Source organism: Chiloscyllium plagiosum, chromosome 34, assembly GCF_004010195.1.
Source record: "Chiloscyllium plagiosum isolate BGI_BamShark_2017 chromosome 34, ASM401019v2, whole genome shotgun sequence".
In the NCBI taxonomy this organism is placed as follows: domain Eukaryota; kingdom Metazoa; phylum Chordata; class Chondrichthyes; order Orectolobiformes; family Hemiscylliidae; genus Chiloscyllium; species Chiloscyllium plagiosum.
Genome location: NC_057743.1, coordinates 28,479,950 through 28,504,143, shown reverse-complemented (window position 1 = coordinate 28,504,143; position 24,194 = coordinate 28,479,950). Strand labels below are relative to the sequence as shown.

The 24,194-nt window shown below is 38.7% G+C and overlaps 1 protein-coding gene across 1 annotated transcript in view; it reads left to right on the top strand.

The window, feature by feature from the left end:
• LOC122540379 (ski oncogene-like) overlaps positions 1-24,194 on the top strand; it is a 186,244-nt gene that overhangs the window by 157,290 nt on the left and 4,760 nt on the right. Inside the window, exons 2-6 of the mRNA XM_043676022.1 lie at positions 10,697-10,825; positions 12,171-12,295; positions 13,679-13,947; positions 16,218-16,516; positions 19,863-20,093. Coding sequence (XP_043531957.1) covers positions 10,697-10,825; positions 12,171-12,295; positions 13,679-13,947; positions 16,218-16,516; positions 19,863-20,093 — 1,053 coding nt within the window. The remainder of the gene's footprint in view (positions 1-10,696; positions 10,826-12,170; positions 12,296-13,678; positions 13,948-16,217; positions 16,517-19,862; positions 20,094-24,194) is intronic.

Here is a 24,194-nt window from a genome sequence, read left to right as displayed (position 1 = left end):
GGGTTCAAATCCTACCACGACAGCTGGTGCAAATTAGATTCAGTAAATGAATCTGGAATTGCAAAGCTACTTTTACTATGAAACTATAAACAATTGTCTTAACCCATTTGGTTTGCTAATGTCCTTGAAAGAAATCTGCTATCCCTACTTAGTCTGGCCTATATGATTCCTGACCCACAGCAATGAAGTTCGCTCTTAAATGGCCTAGCAAACCACTCAGTTCAAAGACATTTGGGGAAGGGCAACAGGTGGCCTTGTCAGCAATCTCCATATCCTGTGAAAGAATAAAGAAAAAAAACTTGCCAGTTCCTGTAAAAATGACTTCCTTTTTCACATTATTTCTCTGTCAAACACTCCTTGATGAGCTGTAAATACAACACGCCTTGGTGAAACACAATAAGAATTTCACTTTAAAGTGCATGCAGAGTCCAAAGTCGTCATAGTTGATTCTGACAACCTTGAATGTACAAGGTTGCGGGTGATCTAATAATATTCTTTAAAAGAAAAGTAATTTATAATAACAAAAAAATACTGGAAATACTCAGTAGGTCTGACAGCATTTGTGAAGAGAGAAACAGAATTGTTCTGACAATAGGTCACTGACCTGACCATCAAATTTGTTTCTATCTCAGTACATGTTTCCAGACCTGCTGAGTAATTCCAGCAACTTGGATTTTTATCTTCAACTTCCAGCATCTGTAGTGCTTTGTTCTTCCATCAGTGATTTGATGGACTAGATATTAAAACCATATTTCCTCTGGTAAGAGAGTCGAAAGCAAAATTAGAGACGAGTATTTTATTGTAAAATCAAGAAACACTTTTTGACTTTAAGGTAGTGAATATCTAGACCTTTCTTCTTCCCCTAACTGTAATAAAAATTGTAATATGCTGGGTGAATTGAAATCTTAAAGAGAGACTTCAATAGATTTTGCAAGATAAGGGTATCAAGGCATATGGAAGAAAAGTGGACAAATAAAGTTAAAATGCGGATCAACAATGATTTAAATGAATGGCTGAACAGTCCCAGTGGATTGAATGACCTGCTTTTATGACTGTATTTCTATGTCCCCCACTTTGATGAGAATTTTCAAAACTTAAATCTACATTGGGATTTTTGGATTTGCTATCCAGTGTCACTAAAGCATTTGTGTAACTGTCTTTGAATGGCCCACCCTCTGGGTGGAATCTTGTAGGGTTAACGAAGACTAGCTGATAGCTGGAGAAGCAGCAAAAGCCGATGCCACCTCTTTTAGGAAAGGCCCACTACATATTCCACAACTTAGGCCTGTGGCAGGCCTTTCCCAGGATCCCGGGGATTTTTTTCCACCCACCAAATGCTGGCAGCATTTCTATACACTCAGAAAGATTGTGATTGCTGCCTGCACTAAAGGCAACTGAGGTCTTGGATTGAAGAGGAACCCTGGCAGAGGTGAGTGATAATGGGAGAGGGAATGTGGTAAAGTGTCTACAATAAGTACAGAAAGTGGCTTTCAGCATGGTCCCCAGTCTTCACTGGGTTCCACAATCAGACATTAAATGCCTTTGAACAAGGAAATACCTATGATCCTGCAAGTGTAAACACCAGGGTTTGCTTATGCTACTCCACATATGGTGAACCTCTGATCTGCCACTGGGTTAATACCACTGATGGCAGGATACACCCCTTTAGGAGACAATAATTATTTTCCCACCATGAACTTAACTGGGGTGGAGGCGGGAAAATGGCATCACCCTCTCATCTAAATTTATAATCCTGCCACCAGACTCAACACATGGGGAGAAACAAGGATCCACTTTCTCTTTCTGAATTTGGTGGCCAAGACATCTTTAGTTTGATTCTTTCATGCTGGTAGAAACGAACAGTATCGTGTAGAGAGAGAATTCTCGCAGGTAAAAAACAAAACCTATGTTAACCTTGTTTGTTAGTTGTGCTTATTGGTGTAGAATTAATTTAAACAATAAGGCGAGACTCTAGGGATTGATTTACTCTCATGCAGTAAACACAATAGAGCTGAAATTCCATGGCTGTCATACTAGTTTCTTATTCTAGCTCTAATAAGAGACTGGCAGACCTCAGGTAAATGAGAAAAAGATTGTGGTTTAAGTGGAAGATTGATGAAAGCCCTCCAGGCTATTTTCAGAGTTCTATTAAGAACAAACTCATAATCATGCTGGATATTTTAAAGTGTAATTACTGTTTTGTAGGTAAGTGTGGCATCAAATTTTGCACAAGAACCCCCAAATGCAATTAGTAGTTGGTGTTTTGTACTGGTTAAGGGAAAACTTATCTCGGACATAAGGAGAACTCTCTTATCTTGACACATTTTGCACCCAACTCCTCAGGGAGGCAGGTTTTCCTTTTAATATTTCATCGAAATAAAACATTGCCACATCACCCAAATATTGCAATGACGAGCGAGCCATTATTGTTGCTTAGAATCTGGGATGGGCTTATACCGTTTTACATAGTGGTGAGAGTACTTCCAAAAAGACATGTCTTAAAATCTGTTAATGGCATAGCTGTATTTCCATTTAAAGTTCTGGGTCATCACATCTTTGTGACTTCAGTGAGTGATCTACAGAAACCCTGGATAAGCACTTTAAAGACTATTGACTGTGGTGCTTTTTGTGGAAGTGCCACTGAAATTGCACAAAGTCTTCAGGTCAAGCCACACAAACATTCACCCTTACATCGAGCAGAAACATGAATTTTTGAAATGATTAAAAGTCTGCAACAACATTATTAATAGCTGTCAGTTCAGCTGTCACTAAAATGATGACTGTTTATAGGAACCTCAATTCCAATCTTCTGTTCTAATCATGCTAGCTCACTTTCCTTCCCAAAACGAAAGTAATTCACCTTATAATACAAGCTGACTGTCTGACAAACTCTCATGGAAGTGAACTTGCCATTTCCTTATGATACTACATAGAAAAAATATATTTAAATTACTAAATTATTGCTTTTACCAGTCATTATTTTAGCATTCTGGCACAGATCTTCCAGTCTCCACCCAAAATGCACATAAGAATCCTTCTGCAGTTGGAATGCAACAACAATATGAGAATTTCTGGGAAGTTTGAACTGACAAAAGGAAGTTCCTCTGCTTCCCAGGATCCTCCAAATAACTCTGCAACTTTTAATCAGTCCTGACCTACTTATCTGTATAGTTACCCAGATGTGTTAGTGAGAAGACTAGTCTAATCCTGGTTAACTGTGCAACTGACTCACCAGTCTTTCACACTGACCCCCCCTGCCACCCAACTCTCTTCCTGTCTAGCCCCAACCCCAACCCAAATTCTGCTCCCTCACTCCTTACGAACCAACCGCCTACTTGCTGACCCACCTCACACAACTGTAACTTGCCTCACCCACCCTACCCCTTTGCTCCACCACCCTCTTAATACCCTCCACCACCCTCTTTGCTTTGTGGCTTTTCAAATATGCTTTGGGGCATTTAAACAGTTTACACAGTAGGATGTGGCAACTAATGTCATTTAAAGTGTGTGTAAATTCTCTTCTAATCTCTCCAAGGTTTATTGCATTGCATTGATTTTCAAGAATCCAGCATTGGAAGGTTACTTAGAAAAAAATCAGAGGAAGATAAATGTTTTTGTTTTGTCTGATCAGGGCTTTCCAGTTCTAATTGATATTGGCCTCTGTGTATGTTTGGAATAAATAAATGCTTTGTAGCTTAGTTGCCTTATTTCACAATATTCAGAGAGGTACTGGTATTCAAATTAAAATGTTCAATTTTTTTATAATTATGAATATTGACAAACATTTTCACTCATGGATATGTTGAATTAGAATTTATGGTTATGTTTAAGCACTTAATTGGATATTCACATTTACAGTATCAAAGCCTTGTCACGGAGCAGTACGCAGAGTGTATTTACACTAGGGAGTAATGACACTTTCAGCCAAGGACCTTTTGAAAGATTATGGTGCAAAGTTTACTCCAAATTCTGAAAGTAGGCTTGAACCTTTTAGAAGACTTAGTCGCATTTCTTGTGACATTTTGTTATATCACTAAATTTAGTTCTTGTTCCAAAAAAGTTGTAAATAATAGCATCACTTTGTAGATTTGTCTCCTAAATATGGCAACTCCTGCTGGACTTCAGGTGCTAGCACCCACGTCAGGTGAGGTCAGACAAAAGTCACTTGAACCTTTTGGATTTGGAGTGCACTGTTGTAGCCATATCTAATCTTAAATTTCCTTCGTTGAATCTGGCAAAAAGCTCACTGAATACTCTTAAAAATTGAAAGAACTGTGGATGCTGTAAATTAGGAATAAAAAACAAGCTGCTGGAAAAGCTCAACAGGTCTGGCAGCATCTGTGCAGAGAAATCAGAGTTAACATTTTGGGTCCGGTGACCTTTGCTCAGAACTGAATACTCTTTCATGGTTTGGCCATTTTTTATATATTGGTGCTGGTAAGCAAGGCTGAGCCAGCTTACAATTCTATATCTCTGCCTTCCCCTGCTGAATGTGGGAGCAACCAAGACTCGGGTAATGGTAATTTCCAGTGCAACAATTGAAGGCAAATTGAGCTTCCATTAAAGAGAGAGAAGCCAGTGCTTATCATTTCTTTATCTGTCACTTCTTGCAATAGTTGATCACCATGAATTTACAGTCTGTGCCAGCAAACCTTTGTTTTTGATAACACAATGAAGATTGGACCAATTCATTGTGTTTAAAATAAAATCCAGTACTTGATATTTCATCCTAATTCAAAAATGCTAATAAAGTTAATTCTGCATTCCATTAAAGATGGTAAATTTTAAAGGTCATTGTTGTGATTTTGGGATTTTCAAACACCCAAAATTCCTGAATCAACCAGTATTTGCAAACATAACATAGTGCGATAAATACCTTATCCATGTGTTGACTTTTAGTTAGTATAATTTCCCATCATGCTTGTCAAGCTTCAACTGTTAGCTATGGGCCACAGTTACCCATAAGATCTCACATGCAACCGTTCTATTATTCCATTTCATTTTTAAATCTTTGAGGGTTATGTTGTCAAATCACAGATAATTTCATTTGACAATTATCCATATAAAGGTCTTGGAAAGTGTCTTGCACAGCAACCTCCCAGTGACAATGGCCCTTTTTAAGCCAGAGCAGGTCAACTTTTTCTTTGGCACAGGCGCTGGCTTGAACTTTAACCTCAGGAAAAGAATCTTGAAGAGAATATTTTTTACTGTTAATGGGATGTATGAAAAATCATGCAGAGAATCACAAAGAATTGCATATGGGAAAGAAAGCGAGGAAGTACTGAGAAATGAAAAAACAGAGAATCCAGTGTTACTTGACAAGCAGGCAGTTGGCCTTTTTTTAAACACATTTAGTTTGCTTTTGGTGAGGAGAATTTTTCAACTTCAAGCTGACCATTTTGGAGAAAGAAAAAGGAGGGTGAGCCACTAACCTTGCAGTGAACGGGTCACTGATTCTGCTAGGCACCCTTAGTTGTTCCTCCACACTATAATAATAGCCTTTATATTGGGGCAGATTTGGCTCAGCGCACTCACACAACAAATCCTTTCATCTGAAAGCGTTTTCAGAAATGCCACTTACAAAGCAACTCTTAAAACAATGCTTGCCAATGAACTGCGATAGCACAGAAATGTAATTCTCTGGTTTTCTTGTTTTTGAGTTGAAGAAACATATTTTGAGGAGTATTACCTCAAAGTGGAGTTTTGGTATAGAACAATTGTTTCAATTGGTCGGTGCATAGTGCTTTCTTTCTCCCTTCTCCTTCGCTCCTGTGCCGAAAACAAATCACACCTCAAAGAAATTTGATTTGTTTGTTATCAATTACATTCAATTTAAAGAGGAACTGTCTATGTTCAAGGGAGTTTCACCTACCTTAATTGTTTGCTTGGCAAATACAACAACATGTTGGTGCAATTTGCTCCACCTCTTTGCAAGGCTTCTTTCCACCCTGAGCTTACCAATTAAAAATAGGGTTTCAATCACTTTCTTTGTTATTCATTTTTTTTAGTAGGTCTTTTTGAATGGTTTATTGAAGCACAGAATTACAAGCTAGAAAGTTCATTGACTCTGTCATTTCTAAATAACCTGTGTAATTTCCCAGTAGGTCTTAACAATCAAAGGAATATTCAAGTTGAAATCTTATCAGGGTAACTTGACAATTTGAATCATTTTTTTAAAACTCTGGAAATAAATTGACCTATCAGATTGTTGTAAAATACCAGCTGATTCACTAATTGTTTTGAAACATTAATCTCAGAGTCAAAGGTTGCTAACAGGCTGGCCTAATCTTAAAACGTAGCCAGGGAATGGGTGAAGTCAATTTCAAGGGAATAGTGTGTGGTGGGAACCCAACTATGCTTGTGTTCATCCACTGGATGCCTGATCATTTCTAGGAATTGATGGAAGGTCATCTTGCTCAAATGTGAATCTGATTCCAAATCCATACAGTTGACTCTTACCTGATCTCTGAAGTGACTTAAATCTCAGTTGTGTCAACTTCTGAGTGCATCTGGTTAGTCTTGCCAACAATGCTTTCATCCTAAGAATGTATTTAAAAACAGTACTTGAGAATGAACTAAGTTATGAATATAGTGTACTATATCTACTAAGTGTACTATAAATTGTCGGTGTTGGACTGGGATGTACAAAGTTAAAAATCACACAACACCAGGTTATAGTCCAACAGGTTTAATTGGAAGCATAACCATCTGATGAAGGAGCAGCACTCCGAAAGCTAGTGCTTCCAATTAAACCTGTTGGTCTATAACCTGGTGTTGTGATTTTTAACTATAAATAACAGGGTTAGTTCCTTCTCTCAAAAATGAGTCCTGGCAAACATCATCTCATCTTATATTTCCCTTTCCTCTCCAAAATCCTTGCAAGTATTTTTGCCTTCCATGTCTGAATACTTCAAATCAAGTTTCCGTCCCACCACAATACTGTACTAAAACTGTTCCTATCAAAGCTTCAAATTACATCCTATGTGGCTGTGACAAAATTAAGCTATCTCTCCTCATCCTTCTCAATCTATTGGCAGCCTTTGACGTCTAGACCATACCACTCTCCTCTATTGATCTCCTCCATCATTCATCTGGATACACCTACTGGCTCCTTTCTTCTCTACCGAGACATAGTATCAGCATCACCTGCAAAAGCTTCTCTCCCAGCTCCTGTTTGTTCCCTCTGGTGTTCCAAGGATGTAACATTGACTTCCCTCCTATTTCTCACTTATACTCTACCCGTCTGATTTCATCCGAAATGATAGTTTGCACATGAAAGCTAACAGTACTCAGCTCTACTTCACTATTCGTCCCCTTGACTGCTACAGTGTTGCTAAATTATCAAACTGTTCATCTGGCATCCGGTACTGGATAATTAGGAATTTTATTCAGTTAAATATTAGGAAGAATTAAACCATTGTTTCTGGCCTGTGTTCCGAACTCTTTTTTTTCCCTAGCTCTTGTCTGTATCCCTGTCTTTTTATAACCTTGGTATCATACTTGATACTGAAATGAGTTTCCAACATATTTGTGCCATTACTAAGGTCACCAGTTTCTATCTCCATAACATCACCCAACATTGCCCCATTTCAGCTAATTAAGTTCATATTTATCCCTTTGTTATTTTGCAATATAACTATTTTCAATTTATTTTATATTTTTAAAAACCCATCATTCAAGCGTATAGATTTGTTCCATAATGTTTCATTTAGATTTCATTATTAAATAAAGATAAAACACGTAAAGGTGTCTTGTTCAAATATTTCCTTACTTCTTTTGGAAATGTGATTAGAAATGCTACTTAGGTCCTGAAAGGGTTACTTATTGCAGAGATTTTTGGCCCACTATGTCTGTTTCACACTTGACCCACAGAAGAGGCCATGTTCTAGCAATTTTTCCAGTGTTGACTGTAAGCCTGAAATTGATGTCTTGTCCGAACAAAATGTTCTGTGTGCTGACAGAAAAATAACGGCCTCCCTTTGGCATTATCACCTGTTGTGGTTTTAATGCTGGAACCCCCAACTGAGAGGTTTTCTGAAATAGAAGGGCATTTGCCAAATACCTAACTGGTGTTATCATCACTGCTGTTCCAGACAGGGTCCTGTTGTTGATCATCATTGTGCAAGCTGGAGGCTCTGCATTGGATCAGGGTAATTTACATGCCATGTCATGCAGTTCAAATGGTAGACAAAGCAAGATTTGGCAAATCACCCAACACATACTACAGCTGCAGGGCCTGAAATCAGTTGACAAGTTAACTTTTTTAGGGAGGAAACAACGCTGTGCACTGTTTCACTTCTTTGGTAGAGTGCAGAGTCACATCATTCCACAGACCAACCTTCCTCACCCTCCTCCCCTATCTGTTAAAGTATATTTGACTTAATTATACAGTTGTTTTCCAGTTTTCCTTTTGTAATTGCTGAACAAATTAAAGTTACATTTTTATCATGGACTAGGAATACAGAGAAGGAAATGTGCAATTTTATCTGAAAGGCCTCTGCTTTGTAAATTGTTTGTCATGATTCGTGAACTTTGTTTGTATAAAGAAGAACATCCAGTTCAACAAAATGTCTTCTCACTGCAACACCACTTTGCCAGCAAAATGAAAGTTAGCAGATTGCCCATACGCCTTGAGCCAATGTAAGCCACAAGTGGCCAACTAAGGGCCATTTCTCACTATGGTATTTTATATGCATTTGAGGGATGGGGAGGCTGTAGCTGCCATGAAACCTGATGGCATTCTACTCAGTTCATCACCTTTTGGGAGTTCCAAGGTGTCAACTGTGTTTCACAAAATTTTTATCCTGGTAAATGAGGTCTGCATATCTGGTCTTAGTGTCTCCCATCTTCATTGGCCCCTCTTCAAGGACAGCAGTCATTGATGTGCATCTTCCCTGCAGCTGCATCCTCAGCAATGGTCCCTGATAATAGCAACATAGCTAAGCTGCCATCCCTTTGCCTGGACTGACTGTTCTTGTGGGAAGTCAAAAAGTATGGCGCTGGAAAACACAGCAGGTCAGGCAGTGTCCGAGGAGCAAGAGAGTTGACATTTCAGGAATAAGCGCTTGATCAGGAATTCCTGATCAAGGGCTTATACCTGAAATGTCAACTCTCCTGTCCCTCAGATGCTGCCTGACCGGCTGTGCTTTTCCAGCACCACACTTTTTGATTCCAATCTCCAGCATCTGCAATCCTCAATTTTTCCAGCAAAAGTAGATCCTCCCTGCCTTCAGCTCCAATGGTGGGATTTCTGCTATCGCTGTAAAATTCAGTCTTTTGTTTCAGTATAACCCTTAAATACCAATAATGTTTTATTAGTTCTACCATTTTGTAAGCACTAAATGCCATTCGAACATATAAAATTCTTAAATGGATCAACAAGCTAGATAAAAGAAGGATGTGTCCCATACCCAGGAGTCTAGACCTGTGCAACACAGTCTCAGAATAATGGGAAGACTATTTAGGATTGAAGTGAGAGGATTTTTTTCACTCAAAAGGAGGTGAATCGATGGAATTCTATGTGAAGGCTCAGTTGTGAACTTTGTTCATACTGGGATTGATAGACTTCTGTATTCAGCTCGTTCTTCTATAATGCGATGGTTGCATTCTTGTGCAAACCTGCATTATAGAAACATCGCGCTTTAGAAACAGCACCTAAAGTGTTGGCGATATAATCGCATTACAGCCATCAGACGTTTCAAAAGTTTGCATTTATAAATAGCATCCCAAATTTGTCAATTGCTTTACAATGAATTAGTGTTAACAAAACGCGTATTATAGCAGAACGACCTATTGAAAATGGCAGGAAGATTGTGTTAAAAAAAATCAGCCATGATCTCATTGAATTGTAAAGCAGGCTCGAAGGTTTGATTGAATATTGCTCCTTTTACGTTTTCTGCCTATTATTTCTCATACGTTAGGTATTGGTATCAGTGCCGATCTTTGAAGACTTTTTACCTGACGTATCCTTTCAGTCATATAGAGAAGCTACCATGAAACACACATACTAGCAGATGTCACCAGGACAGATCCTAATTGATCATTGTCTTTCCTCTCATTTTCTCAAGAATTTATAACAATAGGCAGTTTACACACTCCTATGCTTTCCCAATCAAAATTAGATGTTTATAGTGTAATTACCAACTGGATTGTTAAGAGAATCTTCCTTTCTGTTCCTTTTCCTGATCTTTCACTCACCATTAATGATTTATTTTATGGTTTCTACAAAGTTGGATGACATAGGCCCAAGATGATTCTGCTCCCTTTGGTGAATTTCCTGGGTTTTGGTTGTGGTTTCATCACAATGCAACATGTTATCGCTCCATTTCTTTTCCAGTAGTGTAGAAGATTTCTACAAAGAGAAACAAAAGATTTGTGCATCTATATTACCCCCTCAAAATACTTCTTAAAGATGCAGATTTGTTTTGAATGTGTTTGAGAAATGCCGCTAAAACTCACGAGCAATTTTTTTTTCTCTTGTAAGCAATTCTTGGGAAATATAGCCTCCGAAATCTTCTCCCCCATTTATCCATATATTTAGCTATGACAGAAATTCCAGCCTCCTCAAAGAAACTTAATGACCAAAGCTCCTATCTAGTTATATTTTCAGTATTCTTGAATGATATTTCCTGTTAAGTGTTTATTTTTGAAATCATGGAAAAATCCTAACTTTTTTCTTTTCTCCCTTCTCCCTTAGGTGCCTTTTGACCAAACTGTGTTTAAAAAGTTCAAGCAAGATGAAACCACTTCAGAATCTTCAAGTGCAACTGAGAAGGAGAAACCACCTGAATGGTGGCGGTCCTTTTCCTCCCCATCTAGCACTAAGGTACATAATTCAATAAAATGTCAAACAAATCACTTCATTGGGAGGGCCCAAGCGGTTGCTTATGTTTAAGCCTCTGAGAAGCAAGTGGTTTTTACTAATCTCATGAAAGAAGAATCCAACATTAAATTTGTGCATTTTGCTGCACTTTACTTTGACATAACTTTAATGATTTTATGAAAAACATCTATAGTACAGATTGAAATTAAGCCCTCCTATGGGAAGGATGTTGTGAAACTTGAAAGGATTCAGAAAAGATTTACAAGGATGTTGCCAGGGTTGGAGGGTTTGAACCATAGGGAGAGGTTGAATAGGCTGGGGCTGGAGCGTTGGAGGCTGAGGGGTGACAGAATAGAGATTTATAAAATCATAAGGACATGGATAGGGTAAATAGACAAGGTCTTTTCCCTGGGGTGGGAAAGTCCAGAACTAGAGGGCATAGGTTTAGGCATAGAGGGGAAAGATTTAAAAGGGATCAAAGGGGCAACTTTTTCATGCAAAGGTTGGTACGTGTATGGAATGAACTGCCAGAGGATATGGTGGAGGCTGCTACAATTACAACTTTTAAAAGGCATCTGGACGAGTATATGAATAGGAAGGGCTTAGAGGTCTCAGGGCCAAATGCTGACAAATAGGACTAGATTAATTTAGGATATCTGGTTGGCATGTATGAGCTGGTCTGTTTCTGTGCTGTATGTCTCTATAATTCTATAAAACTGAAAATGCAGCTGTGGCTGCTTGACTGCTTATCTAAAAGGAAAAATGTGGCAACATTCTGGAGAAATGGGGGTTTCTTAAAAGAAGAAACAATGTGGGGAAAATTTTATTTTAATAATTGGATGAAGTTCTATTATTTTGTTGATGGTTCTGGGTATCTAATGATCAAGACTAAGTGTTAAGACTGCTTCCTCATCAGAAACATTATACAACGTAAAATTTCCTTCCCTTCATCCCAGTGAATGGTTCACCGAATAAATGTGTGATCCTGTATGGCATTGACTAAGATTGGCTACATCCAGATTTTGGTCTGCGCTAATTTAGTTGATCTCAGCCAGGAGAATGCCCTGTGCGCTTTAATTAGCATCAGCACCTTTGGACTAAGGTGACAAAAGATTTTCAAGATTTGTATGAGTGTGCAGTACATGTACATATATCTGGTTGTGGTGCCCAGAATAGCTATTTAGGTATGGTAAAAAGCCTTGTCAGCATCTTTGGAAGCACTGAACGAGAAATCAGCTTCAGAGCAGAGGGGCACAGAAAATAAGGAAGAAGTGAGGAGAAGCTACACAGTGTGAAAAGAACTATTGCATTATAATTAGAAGAATAAATTATGTTTTTTTTTGTCTAGAATGTTCTAAGTAGCAGTTGCGCACATTCTCAACAAAGACTCTCCGCCTTCAGGCCTTGGTCACCAACCATTTCAACAAGTGAAAAAGAAACTCTGACTCACCTTCCTGCACTGACCCGAGACAAGTATGCATTCTGTTTCTACTCCAAGGAAAAAGCATTTTTAAAAGATATTTCTTTAAAAGTCACTGATAGCAATTTGGGATATACAGTATTAAAATCTACAGAACTTACAACTAAAAGGGCCAGATTACATCTCAGGGTATAATTTTCCAGCCAGGTGGTAGTGGATCTGATTTGTGCGGGAAGAATAGTTCCAGAGACCTCACTATTACTTTGACACCAAATTCTAGCCCAATATTAATTGTACCTACTTCTGGTTTTCAAGGGCCTGCGTAAACCCCCATGGACCTGGCAATCCATGATGCGTCCTCAACTTGCCAGAGTTTCTGAAGAACTCCAACTTCTGTTAAAAACATTTCTTCCCAGGGAATGTTTTCGCAGCTTGACAAGTGCTTGCCATTTTATGGGAAAGTTCTTCACCCAGATAGCGGTTCACTCACTTTTAAGTTTCATCTCCTGACTGTAAGCCTTCAACATGGCATCAGAGTTCATTAAGCAGCTCCACCTTCCACCTTTGCCGAGGGACAAGGATCAGAAGCTGCGCCACCACCAACAGCTCCAGCAGGAGCAAAAATGAGGTCAACCATTAATCTTCAGGAGTAATGGTCTAAACCATTACTCCTCCACAGGGTACTTGGGTAGACACCACAATCCAGCTAGAAGGAGGGAAATGGCCTCTGCCGTCATCCAGTCTGCCTTCCTTTATTGGTGTCTGGAGATGGGGTTCCCATACCTTTGCTCTGGGAAAGAGCCTTGCCAAAGCCTGCCCGTTAGGAAATTAGGTTCGTGATACAAAAAATGATCTCATTGTCCTAGCAGGACAAAAGTGGACAGGATTTGATCTGAGTCTTTAAGGAAAAAGACTTGCACTTCTATAGCATTTTCTCAGACCACATGGTGTCCTTGTATTATGGAAGTGAGGTAGACATCTTTCCCTTCTCTCAAAGACATGGGAAAAATAAAGGACACAGCTATTCTTCCCAGACCCCCCGCAGCTAACTTAAAATAGCCATACAGCCTCCCACTATTGTGACCATTTTCCCATGGTAAGATTTTAGAAGAGCTGAAAGTGTGTCTCCATCATGAGATACCCTCTCTCTTCATTAATTTGGAACTTCAGGCTGCAATTCCTTCAGTTCTTGAGGGCCTCCTAATGGAGCATACATGTAACTCCAGTGCCATATGGAATCATAACCCATAAATTCTTCTGACAGGCTAAATTCTTCAGCCTGTGAGACTTAAATTTTATTAACATAAAAAAGGGAAAAATTCACACAACAGAATAAAATATTAGAATCTTTTTTAAATTGTGGGAATGTATATATTTTTGTCATTAATCTTTTGAGGTTTAAAAATTGAATGGGTTTGTTTGTACCTTCTCCATAGTTTCTATGCATATAAAAGTTACGAAGGTTCAGTGGCACCAAATGTAGCTTTGACAGCCCTGCCCCAGCAGAGGAATGGACGACAATCGCCATCAGCCACTGCAGTCACTCAGAACACCACGACTCCAATTGAAGCCAGCAGATCTCGGAAAAGGAGGGCAACTGCAGAAGCACAGCTAGAACAGGAAACAGCTGCTCCACTTGCTGCAGTGTTTCCTTCTGAAGACAAAGATTCAGATGCTGAAGTGGAAGTTGAGAGTAGAGAAGGATGTAAGTTTAATTCACGCAGCTATTCTAAATCCAATCCTTCCACCCCATATGATCCTTTCTTGAAAGGGCAGTTAAATGGCCAGCTTCCAAGCACCTGTCAGTACAGCACTTGAGTGAAACAATAATATGATTGGTTTACATGCTTTACTTCCAGTCTGTGCCTCTCCCAACATGCCAACTCGAGGAACCTATTTTGAGTAATTGCATAGAATACATTTCACAGAAAGAGATTATTTGGCCCGGCCCATCCAGTCCATGCTAATACTTATGCTCCTCTTGAACCACCTCCTATATTTTATCATGTAAATCTAGCATCGTAGTCATACATTCCTTTCTCCTGTAAATGCTTGTCCAACTTCGCCTGAAATGCATTTATACTAATTGTTTTACCCCTCCCTATAATAGCAGGTTCTACAGTCTCACCACTGTTGTTGGCTAAAGAAGCTTTTTTTCTCACTTCCCTATTGGATTTCTTAGTGATTATCTTATGATGATGGCCTCTAGTTATGCTCTTCCCTAAAAGTGGAAATAATCTCTCCTATCCACTCTATTCAAACCTTTTCTGAATTTTAAAGACCTCTATTCAGTCACCCGTCAGCTTTTTTCAAGGGGAAAGAGAGCCAGCAAATCCATTCTTTCCTGATATGTATATGCAAACACATTTTTGATAAAAAAATCCTTTAATATCTTTTCTGCACCCCCCTCTAGTGCTTTTTTGAAATATGGTGGCCAGAACTGCAGTCAGTAAAATACAGGAGTGATCTAAACAAGGTTCAGTACAGATTAAGCATGACTTCCCTATTCATCAATTCTATCCTGGTAAAAATAAAACCTACTGCTTGGTTTACATTTTTTATGGTCTTAACCTGTAGCACAACTTTTAGCAATTGGCTATTTGTACTCCAGATCCACTTATTCCTCTATTCCACATGGACTAGGACCTTCCAAATGATAGGTCACTTCCTTATTGTCCTTTTACTTTTTTTTACTCACTCACACTGATCCAACTCTCAAGATAGGCAAACACCCGAGTGGCCAGTGACAAGCACTGCCCTTCACATCAAAGGGCAGTGAACACTCCTGTTTTTTTTTATATAAAAACCCCCACACTACCACCTAAGTGCGGTGGTGCTTATTTTTTCCCCAGCACCCCTGGTGTATGTGTATAGGTGTGAGACACAGTGAAAGACACAAAGTGCACGAATCTTTATTCAATTTCCCACCACCAGGAAGATAGGAAAACACCCGAGTGGCCAGTGACAAGCAGTGCCCTTCACATCAAAGGGCAATGCTGTGTGATCAAAACAGTGAAGGGGAGGGTAGGGACTAAATCAAAATAGAGTTGGAGGGGGAACCTATTGTCCTTTTAAAAGGTACTATTTTACTTTAGTCTGAATTGAGCTTTATTTGCCAATTATTTGCTAATTCTGGATGATTATTAATGACCTTTGTAATTTGTTGCAGTCTTCCTAGTATTGACTATATGCCACCTAGTTGGATTTCATCTGCAAATTTAGAAAATGTATTTTTGATTCCATAGTCCAAAGTAGAAACAAATGTCTTGGATGTTATATCATGGGATAATACTGAATAAATGAATTGCTCTTCTGCTGATTTAGCATTGAGGTCATTAATTTATGTTAAACGATGAACTTCCTGTTAAAATAGCAGATAGAGATTCCAGGTGAGTATCGCAATATTTAAGTTCAATGCTTCTTAGATTGAGAAAGAAAAGTGAAATTATGACACTTGAAAATGTCTTTGGACAGCTATTGTTGAGGTAAACCCCAACCATGATCATATCTGCCATATTTATGCTTGTTACTCAATCTCAACTGAAGCAGCCACATTTAAGCAGGCACCTGTTTTGTTGAACTAGACAGAGGAAAGTCAGAATTTGTGCTTTAGATAGTAATTGGAAAATGCATATGCATGGAAATTGTACAAAGGTACAGTTAGTCCTCAGCTGTGATCCTTCATCTGATACTTGTTTAGATTCCCACAGGATGAATGGTTACATGAACAAAGTACCAGAGGATGGTCAGCACCCACTAAGTTGTACCCTAGCATAAACTTATACTTTCAGGAGATGGGTAAAATACATTGCTTGTCAAAAAGAACCCTAAGGAATGTTTGGATTGGGGAACAAACTTAAAGTCTGCTTCTTGTATTTAGTATAGCTTCATTAGAAAAGGCCAATTCAGATTGACAGATCAAACTCTCTAGTTATAAGTATGTATTATAATACATATGTATTTTCCCTCCTACAGTCACATCATCATTGTCTTCACTTTCTTCTCCCTCCTTCACTTCATCTGGCTCATCAGCAAAAGACCTGAGCTCACCTGGGGTGCAAGTTGTATCGAGTGGTGCGTTCGAGAGTCCAGGCCACACAGAGACACACAATAGCGGATTAGAAGTGGAGCTAGAACACTTGAGGCAGGCCTTGGACAATGGAATCGACACCAAGGAGGCAAAGGAAAAATTCTTGCATGAAATCATTAAAATGCGAGTAAAGCAAGAGGAAAAACTGAATGCTGCTTTGCAAGCCAAGCGTAGTCTACAGCAGGTAAAAGAAGGAGACACTTATAAAATAACTTGGCTTTCGAAATTCCAGATTCTGTCACCGACAGAATAAATGTACATGAATAGAAAAGGTTTTGAATTTTGCATTTATTGTCTTCAAACAGATTAACAATTAACCAAGGAGTGAAATAGTACAGTGTGCTGGTACAGCATTGATCAGTGTAATTTTTATGTTAGTGCTCCTGACAGATTTGCAATCATTATAATTTTCTGAACACAATAATCAACAAAGTAACCAGCAACAATTAGTAAAGTTAGATGAGCTTGCCATTTGGATACAAAATTAGCTTTATGGTAGGAGACAGAGGGTGGTGGTGGAGGGATTTTCGGACTGAAGGACTGTGACCAGCAGGGAGATCAGTACTGGGTCCATTTTTGTTTGTCATTTATATAAATGATTTAGGTGAAAATTTAGGAGATGTAGTTAGTAAGTTTGCAGATGACACCAAAATTAGTGTTATAGTGGACAGCGAAGAAGATTATCTATGATTACAAAGAGATCTTGATCAATTGGGTCAATAGACTGAGAAGTGGCAGATAGAGTTTAATTTAGATAAATGTAAGGTCTTGCATTTTGGTAAAACAAACAAGGCCAAGTCTTATTAATGGTAGGGACCTGGGTAGTCTTGTAGAGCAGGTCTCCTAGGGGTTCAGGTACATATTTCTTGAAAAGTTTGAGAGGTGACCTTATTGAGATTTATCCGAGGGTTTACATAAGTTGAATGACAAAGTTCTTTTCCCTAGGGTGGGGAACTTCAAAACTTGGGGGTATATTTTTAAATTGAGAAGAGAAAGATTTAAAAAAGACACAAGGGCAACATTTCTTCAGAGAGTGGTTTGTGCATGACATGAACTTCCAGAGAAAGTGGTGAATACAGGTACAATTACAACATTTAAAAAACATCTGGATAAGTTCATGAATAAAAGGTTCGGAGGAATATGGGCCAAGTGCAGGCAGGTGGGACTAGTTTATTAGTTTGGGAACATGGTTGGAATGAAGGGTTTATTTCCATGCTGTATGATTCTATAACAAGCCAAATACAACCAACACAGAAATTGTTGGAACAACTCTGGCAGCATCTGTGGAGAGAAAACACAGATAGCATTTCAAATTCAGTGATCCTTCAGCCAGTAACAAGCTAGCACTGTGACCTGAGTTCCACGGAAGAATTACAGTTTGGGGTTGTAATATAGGACAGCAATAGCATATGGAATATAACCTCAACATTTGTGACCTTAATAAATTAGCCTATTATGTCCTCACTAAAGGTACCTGGTTTCATTGCATGCAAACTCACTTCACATAAGCTTTTTCTGTACTTTTCCACCAATCCAGTCTTGTCTCCTGTACTCCCAGTATAGATTAGATTAGATTCTCTACAGTATGGAAACAGGCCCTTCGGCTCAACAAGTCCACACCAACCCTCCGAAGAGTAATCCACCCAGGCCCTATATTTAGATTAGATTAGATTAGATTAGATTACTTACAGTGTGGAAACAGGCCCTTCGGCCCAACAAGTCCACACTGCCCCGCTGAAGCGCAACCCACACATACCCCTACATTTACCCCTTACCTAACACTACGGGCAATTTAGCATGGCCAGTTCACCTAACCTGTACATCTTTGGATTGTGGGAGGAAACCGGAGCACCCAGAGGAAACCCACGCAGACACAGGGAGAATGTGCAAACTTCACACAGTCGCCTGAGGCAGGAATTGAACCCGGCTCCCTGGTGCTGTGAGGCAGCAGTGCGAACCACTGAGCCATCATGCCGTGATGTGTCTTGTTGTGCTTAGTCAGATTGCAAGTTAACAAAGTATAGTCACTATGATAGTGCTATACCTGAAGTGCCAGTCTGATTCAGATGCAACATTTATACATTTCAACAATCATTTAGATGTGCTTTAAAACAGTCTCCTACACTACAATTTATTTTTCAGACCACTAATATTGCCTTAAGGTCACACTTATATTGGAGAAAAACTCATGCATTACCTCAAGCAAAAAAAATTTGAATAATTAATTGCAATTTTGTTTCAAGCTGACTAACTTACCCAGTGGCTGCCAAGGTAATCAAGTAAAACCTACTACCTGGCCTGTGGATGTGAATTGCTCGTCCCAGCTACAGTCAAGAGACACAACTGTCTGCACCTACAATGATGTTTATCTTACTATTAATGTCTGCACTGCCTTCCAGGGATATCCAAACATACATTGATGTGTTCAATGCTCTGCATAGGACTTTATAATATTGACATGTTTATTTATTAGAACTACCATGGTTCATAATATTAGATAATTGTTTTGACCATGCATCCAATTCTTTAGTTAACAGTGTACAGTATGGGAAATGATAATGTCATGGCTTTCTATGCTAAAGGGATGAAAAGGGTGCTGCCTCAGGGAAATGCTGTTTTTACTATCTAATTTCTTACAGCTACGAAACAAAGGGTTGTTTTTCATACTAAATTACTCATTGTTGGGCAGCACTCAAATGATTGAGATAAGGATACCCACTTCCATAAGTGAAGAGCCTGCAATACTGTAACTACAAGTAAAATCGACTAATTTATTTTGGTCTTGAGCACTTCAATATTGACAACAGATATATAAATGACATATTCTGACTTGAAGATAGCAAGCCCCCAGTGGCAGCCAGAACCTAGTATTTGATAGATTTTAAAAAACAGAATTTGTCAGATTGGAAAACTGTGCCTCCCGTACTGATTCTCCAACAAGAAACGACCAGAAAATACAGCAGGATAAAACAGAGTTGTACTTGTAGGTCATAGGAATCCATTTTGGTGCTACTTGGAAACTTATATGAGTCTACTTTTGGCTAATTAATATAGAGTCCTACAGTCATAAAGCATGGAAACATACTCCTCAGTCCAACTAGTCCACGCTGACCATGTTTCCAAACTTAATTAGCCCCACCTGCCTCATTTGGCCCATATCCCTCCAAACTTTTCCTATTCATGTACTTATCCGAATTTGAACATTGTACCTGAACCTGCATTCATTCCACCCACAAACCACTCTCTGTACAAATATTGCCCCCATGCCCTTTTATGTGGACATTGCCATCCTTTTGGAATGTGTTTTTCCAACCTAACTACTAATGTTTAAGAAATAAAAATGGAAAATGACTTTTCTCCCCCCAGTCGATAACTAAAATGGTGAGCATTTCGAAGATTTTCTGTTTTTATTTCAGATTTCCAGCATCTGCAATATTTTGCATTTGTACAAATTTGTAAGGCTAATTTTTCAGTCAAGCACACTTAACTTTTTTATTTAACTGAATTCGATGCAATTCTTTCCTTTGTAGGAACTTGAATTTCTCCGTGTTGCCAAGAAAGAGAAACTACGTGAAGCAACAGAGGCAAAACGCAACTTAAGGAAAGAAATCGAGCGTCTTCGAGCAGAGAGTGAGAAGAAAATGAAGGAGGCAAACGAATCACGGATAAGGCTAAAACGAGAACTAGAACAAGCAAAACAAATCCGTGTCTGTGACAAAGGTTGCGAGGCTGGGCGATTGAGGATCAAATATTCAGCACAGGTAATTATTGTATTAGAATAATCAAAATTTGTATCATTTTTTAAACACAAAACACACCCTTTGGTTTGTGACTGTGGAATAGATTGCTTGAATGTTCTATTACATTTTTGGCTGACAAACTGAAAGTTATGAGAACAGGAAAACCACTGTCTCGATACTTCTAAGGAACCTCGATACGATCAACTAAGATCTACCAAACACAGGTTATTCTGGTTGTGAATGTGAGAACCAGTCTGTTGAGTCTGAGCTTTCTGTTGACAAGGTAAAGAGGTTTTGCATTATCCTGTTGCTTTTGAGTGTAATACCAGCATTGGTTGGGGTTACAAGAATCAGTGTGCTTTCCAGTTTCTTCTTTCCTTGTTTTTTTCATTTTCTCCTTCTTCCATACCTGCACTCTGATCCATCCAATTCCCCCAACCCCCTCAAAATTATTTGATTGACATCTTGTAGAGCCTTTTCCAAATAGCATTCTTCAAATCTAAATTAAACCATGAGCTGGAGAAATTCAACCTGTGCAAATTGGATAGTGTATTCTGAACATACACCCAAAACTCAATGGCAGTGAGCCCAGACCAAACTTGGGTTTGGGCCCCGTGTTTGCAGTCATCTTTCCTACTGTAGGGCCTTTGTTATCTTCACCAACTTTGACAGTGAGCTGTTATGATTATTAGTAGATCTGGGGAAGGGGGAGAGGAGGTAGAGGCCTTGACATTTTAGTGGCATTTTCATTTTACCAACCATTTTACCAATATGCAAGAAGATTCATCCAGTTTTTAAAATAATCCCTTTCCCTGCCTTCTCCATGAGAAATTCAGCATCTCCTCTGAGAGCTTAGCAACAACACTGGGTGTTACCCTGGGTTCAGTTAGAGAGTTGGACTGTTAAGTGTAGGACATTAATGCAATATTTTGCATCACCAATTTATCTTTTTAAAAATCTGTTGTTTAAGTATATATACCATCCAATTTAATTATTTACGTAGAGAAATAAATAGTCTTTTAATACAAATAAGATATATAGAGCAATAAAATGAGGTAAGAAGGGGTTAAGATTACAAAGCCATTAAACATTCCTCTGTCGGCTTGCTTCCAAAAATGAACAAAAAGATTGGGAAAGGGGGGAACGTAGTGCAGATTCAAGACATTAACAATCAAATGAGGAAAGGAAATGATGCAGATTTCCATTTCATCATCATGGGAAATTGCACAGGACAACTGTGCCAGACTAAACAAAACTGTGTAGGAACTGCAACATGGGTGTCACCCACAGTACATTTCTGGTTGAGGGAAATGGATGACATTCCATACAATCCAGCTGTGTTCCATACTGCAGTGTTTACAGTATCTTTCACACACAACACCCAAAGAAAAGTGTATGGAAAGGATTAGCTAAAGAAACATGAACAAAGTAAATACTTATCAGTGAGGAAAATTTTCTTTTTTATATCACTTTGAGACAGAAGTTCAGCTTGTGAAACACTGCTTTGAAACTGAATAACCTGGTGTATGTCTAAATGTATAATGCTCGCACAGAAACCACATCAAAGGCATGTGAAACTGATTAGCACAGAATCTCTGGACTACTAGGCCACCCTTTTTTTTCAGTGGAGCTGCTTTATGTTAAATTTTGCTTGCCTAAGATAATTTTCAAAGCAGATATTATGTTACAATGGTACTGCCATCATCCTCAAATGATGAGCACTTCTTTGGTGAAAGTTGAGGTCCAAGATTATGTGCTCATGTTTGGATCCAGTTTTAAATTCACACCCTTTTGAATCTGATGTGAAACTGCTCCTGACTAAACTACACTGAGGTTTAAATGTGTACTACAACTGATTCAAGGTTATTTTCTGCAAACATTTTGGTTAATTGGGAATGAGAATTATAGGAGTATGGATAGTGGAATTTAAATTCAGTAAAAATCTGGAATTAAGGGTCAAATGATGATCACAATCCATTGTTGATTGTCGGGAAAAGCTCATTTGGTTCACTAACGTCTTTTAGGGAAGGTAACTGCCATCCTTACCTGGTCTAGCCTACATGTGACTCCAGACTCAGAGCAATGCGATTGACTCTTAACTGCCCTCTGGCCAAATAGGGTTGGGTACTAAATGCTGACCTCCCTACTGAAGCTCCCATCCTATGAATTAATAGAAAAAAAAATTCAACATGAATATGGTTGATCTGCCCCAGACCTCATCCTGTTTCATGCCACCTCAGCACAGCCATCAACTCCCTAATATTTCAAAAGTGCATCTACCTCTTTTGGTATTTTCAGCATATAAGCACTGATTCAATACTCATAAATAATCTACAACAGAATTACTCTAAAATGAAGATCTTGCTGCTCCATTGTTATTTTGATTGATTAAGACATAGAAATTGACTACGCAGACCAGAAAGGTCCCAGATTGGATCCTTGATCGAGGGCCAATTTAGTTGATTTCAGCTAAATCAGTGACTAGACTGTGATAGTTGGTAGCATTACCCAAGTTCTCACCCTGCGTGCTGTCCGCTGGCCCCTGCTGAGAGTGCACATCACTCTGGAGATGTGTATGAGAAAAGGATCAGGCTCAGCTGTGATATCCACCTACTTAAATCATTCATTTTCATGGTCTGTAGTTTCACAAGCTGAGTTAATGTCATGTTGAAAGGAAAATGTTCATCTATTGCAAGTATTTATCTTGTTTTAGTTTATTTATGGGTCACAGATGTTATTTGTTTCTTGGATTGCAAATTGCTGCACAGTGAATTTTCAGTCATGGTCAGGAGGTGCTGTTGATCCCACAAGGAGAGGAGGTTGGATTGGCTACTCATTTTGGCACACTTCCTAACAGCTGGTCATAGAGCAGTGGCAGCCTGCTGTTCTTCCTTTTGGATGGATAGTGATTTGTGCTCTTGAAAGAATGGCAAAATAATAATAAAGCAAAATTAGAAGGGAGGTATGATAATGAAATAGTCCCATGACAGCATCTCTGACATTTGCTACACCTGCTAGCAACACTAAGCTTTTGTGCCATCTATTCACATTGCCATTATCACCTATTCCACGTGTTATATTGGTTGCCGTCTCCTCTAATTAAGACTTAATTGTCAAGCTAGCCGTGCTGAAGTATTAAGGCACAGACCTGACCTAGAGTTACAGCTGTGCCAAGGATTGTTTATTATATTGTACTAGTATCCTCAGTTGCAAGCCAATTATACTCTCCCAGACGCATCAATTATCTTCTGAGGAGAAGACCATGCTAAACATAGCAGGTGGAAGGGGGGGTGTTGGTGGTAGCTAATAAGAGTCCAAAGGCTTTTGAGATCTGCATTTGCTATTGCTGATAACCAAGATATAACTAACTATTCTGTCATAATAACTCACAATCAGAATTTTGCAGTCTGTGTTATTTGCACTCTTGTCCTTTGTGGGAATGATTTAATTTTTTTTGTAACAGGTAAGTTTTTCCCAAAGTTGGTGAACCTTTTGAAAACTAAAGAAATTTTATGGCAAAATGTTATAATAAGAGTCCCTGGAATTAAAATGCTTTTCTTTTCAATAAAGTGGCTCTAAAATTATTACTAATTTTTTAAAACCTTATTGAGAGTGAGAAAGAAAAGTGTAGAATATTTGTGTCAAGCTGATTACTGTGGCTAGATGCACAAAAGTGACCGATGTCAGGTGAATTACTGTTCAGTAATTTCTTTTTAGTTAGGAAGGGTGTATCTTGGACACCTATATGTTTTGTTCCTTACTATAACTTGAAATACATACTCTACATTAGATTTCAGCTCTGTGATGTGGCTTTTCATCACATTACATTCCCAACTGCAAATACAAGCCTTGCTTAACACAAAAAAACGTATCAACATTGAGTTCCAGGAGCTGAACACAGCACCCTATCTTTGCAACTATTCCCAAAATGCCACATAGGCAATTTACCCCAATGAGTAACAGTCACTTGATAGGAATGTTAGGAACTACAGCAAGCCATTCAGCTCCTTGAGCCACCAGGTATCAGACTGTAAATCAGACACTGTATTTTTGCTATATAATTGAGTAAATTTTATACTGTAAGATGAAATTGACAAATTAGGACAGGTAATAAATCTGTAT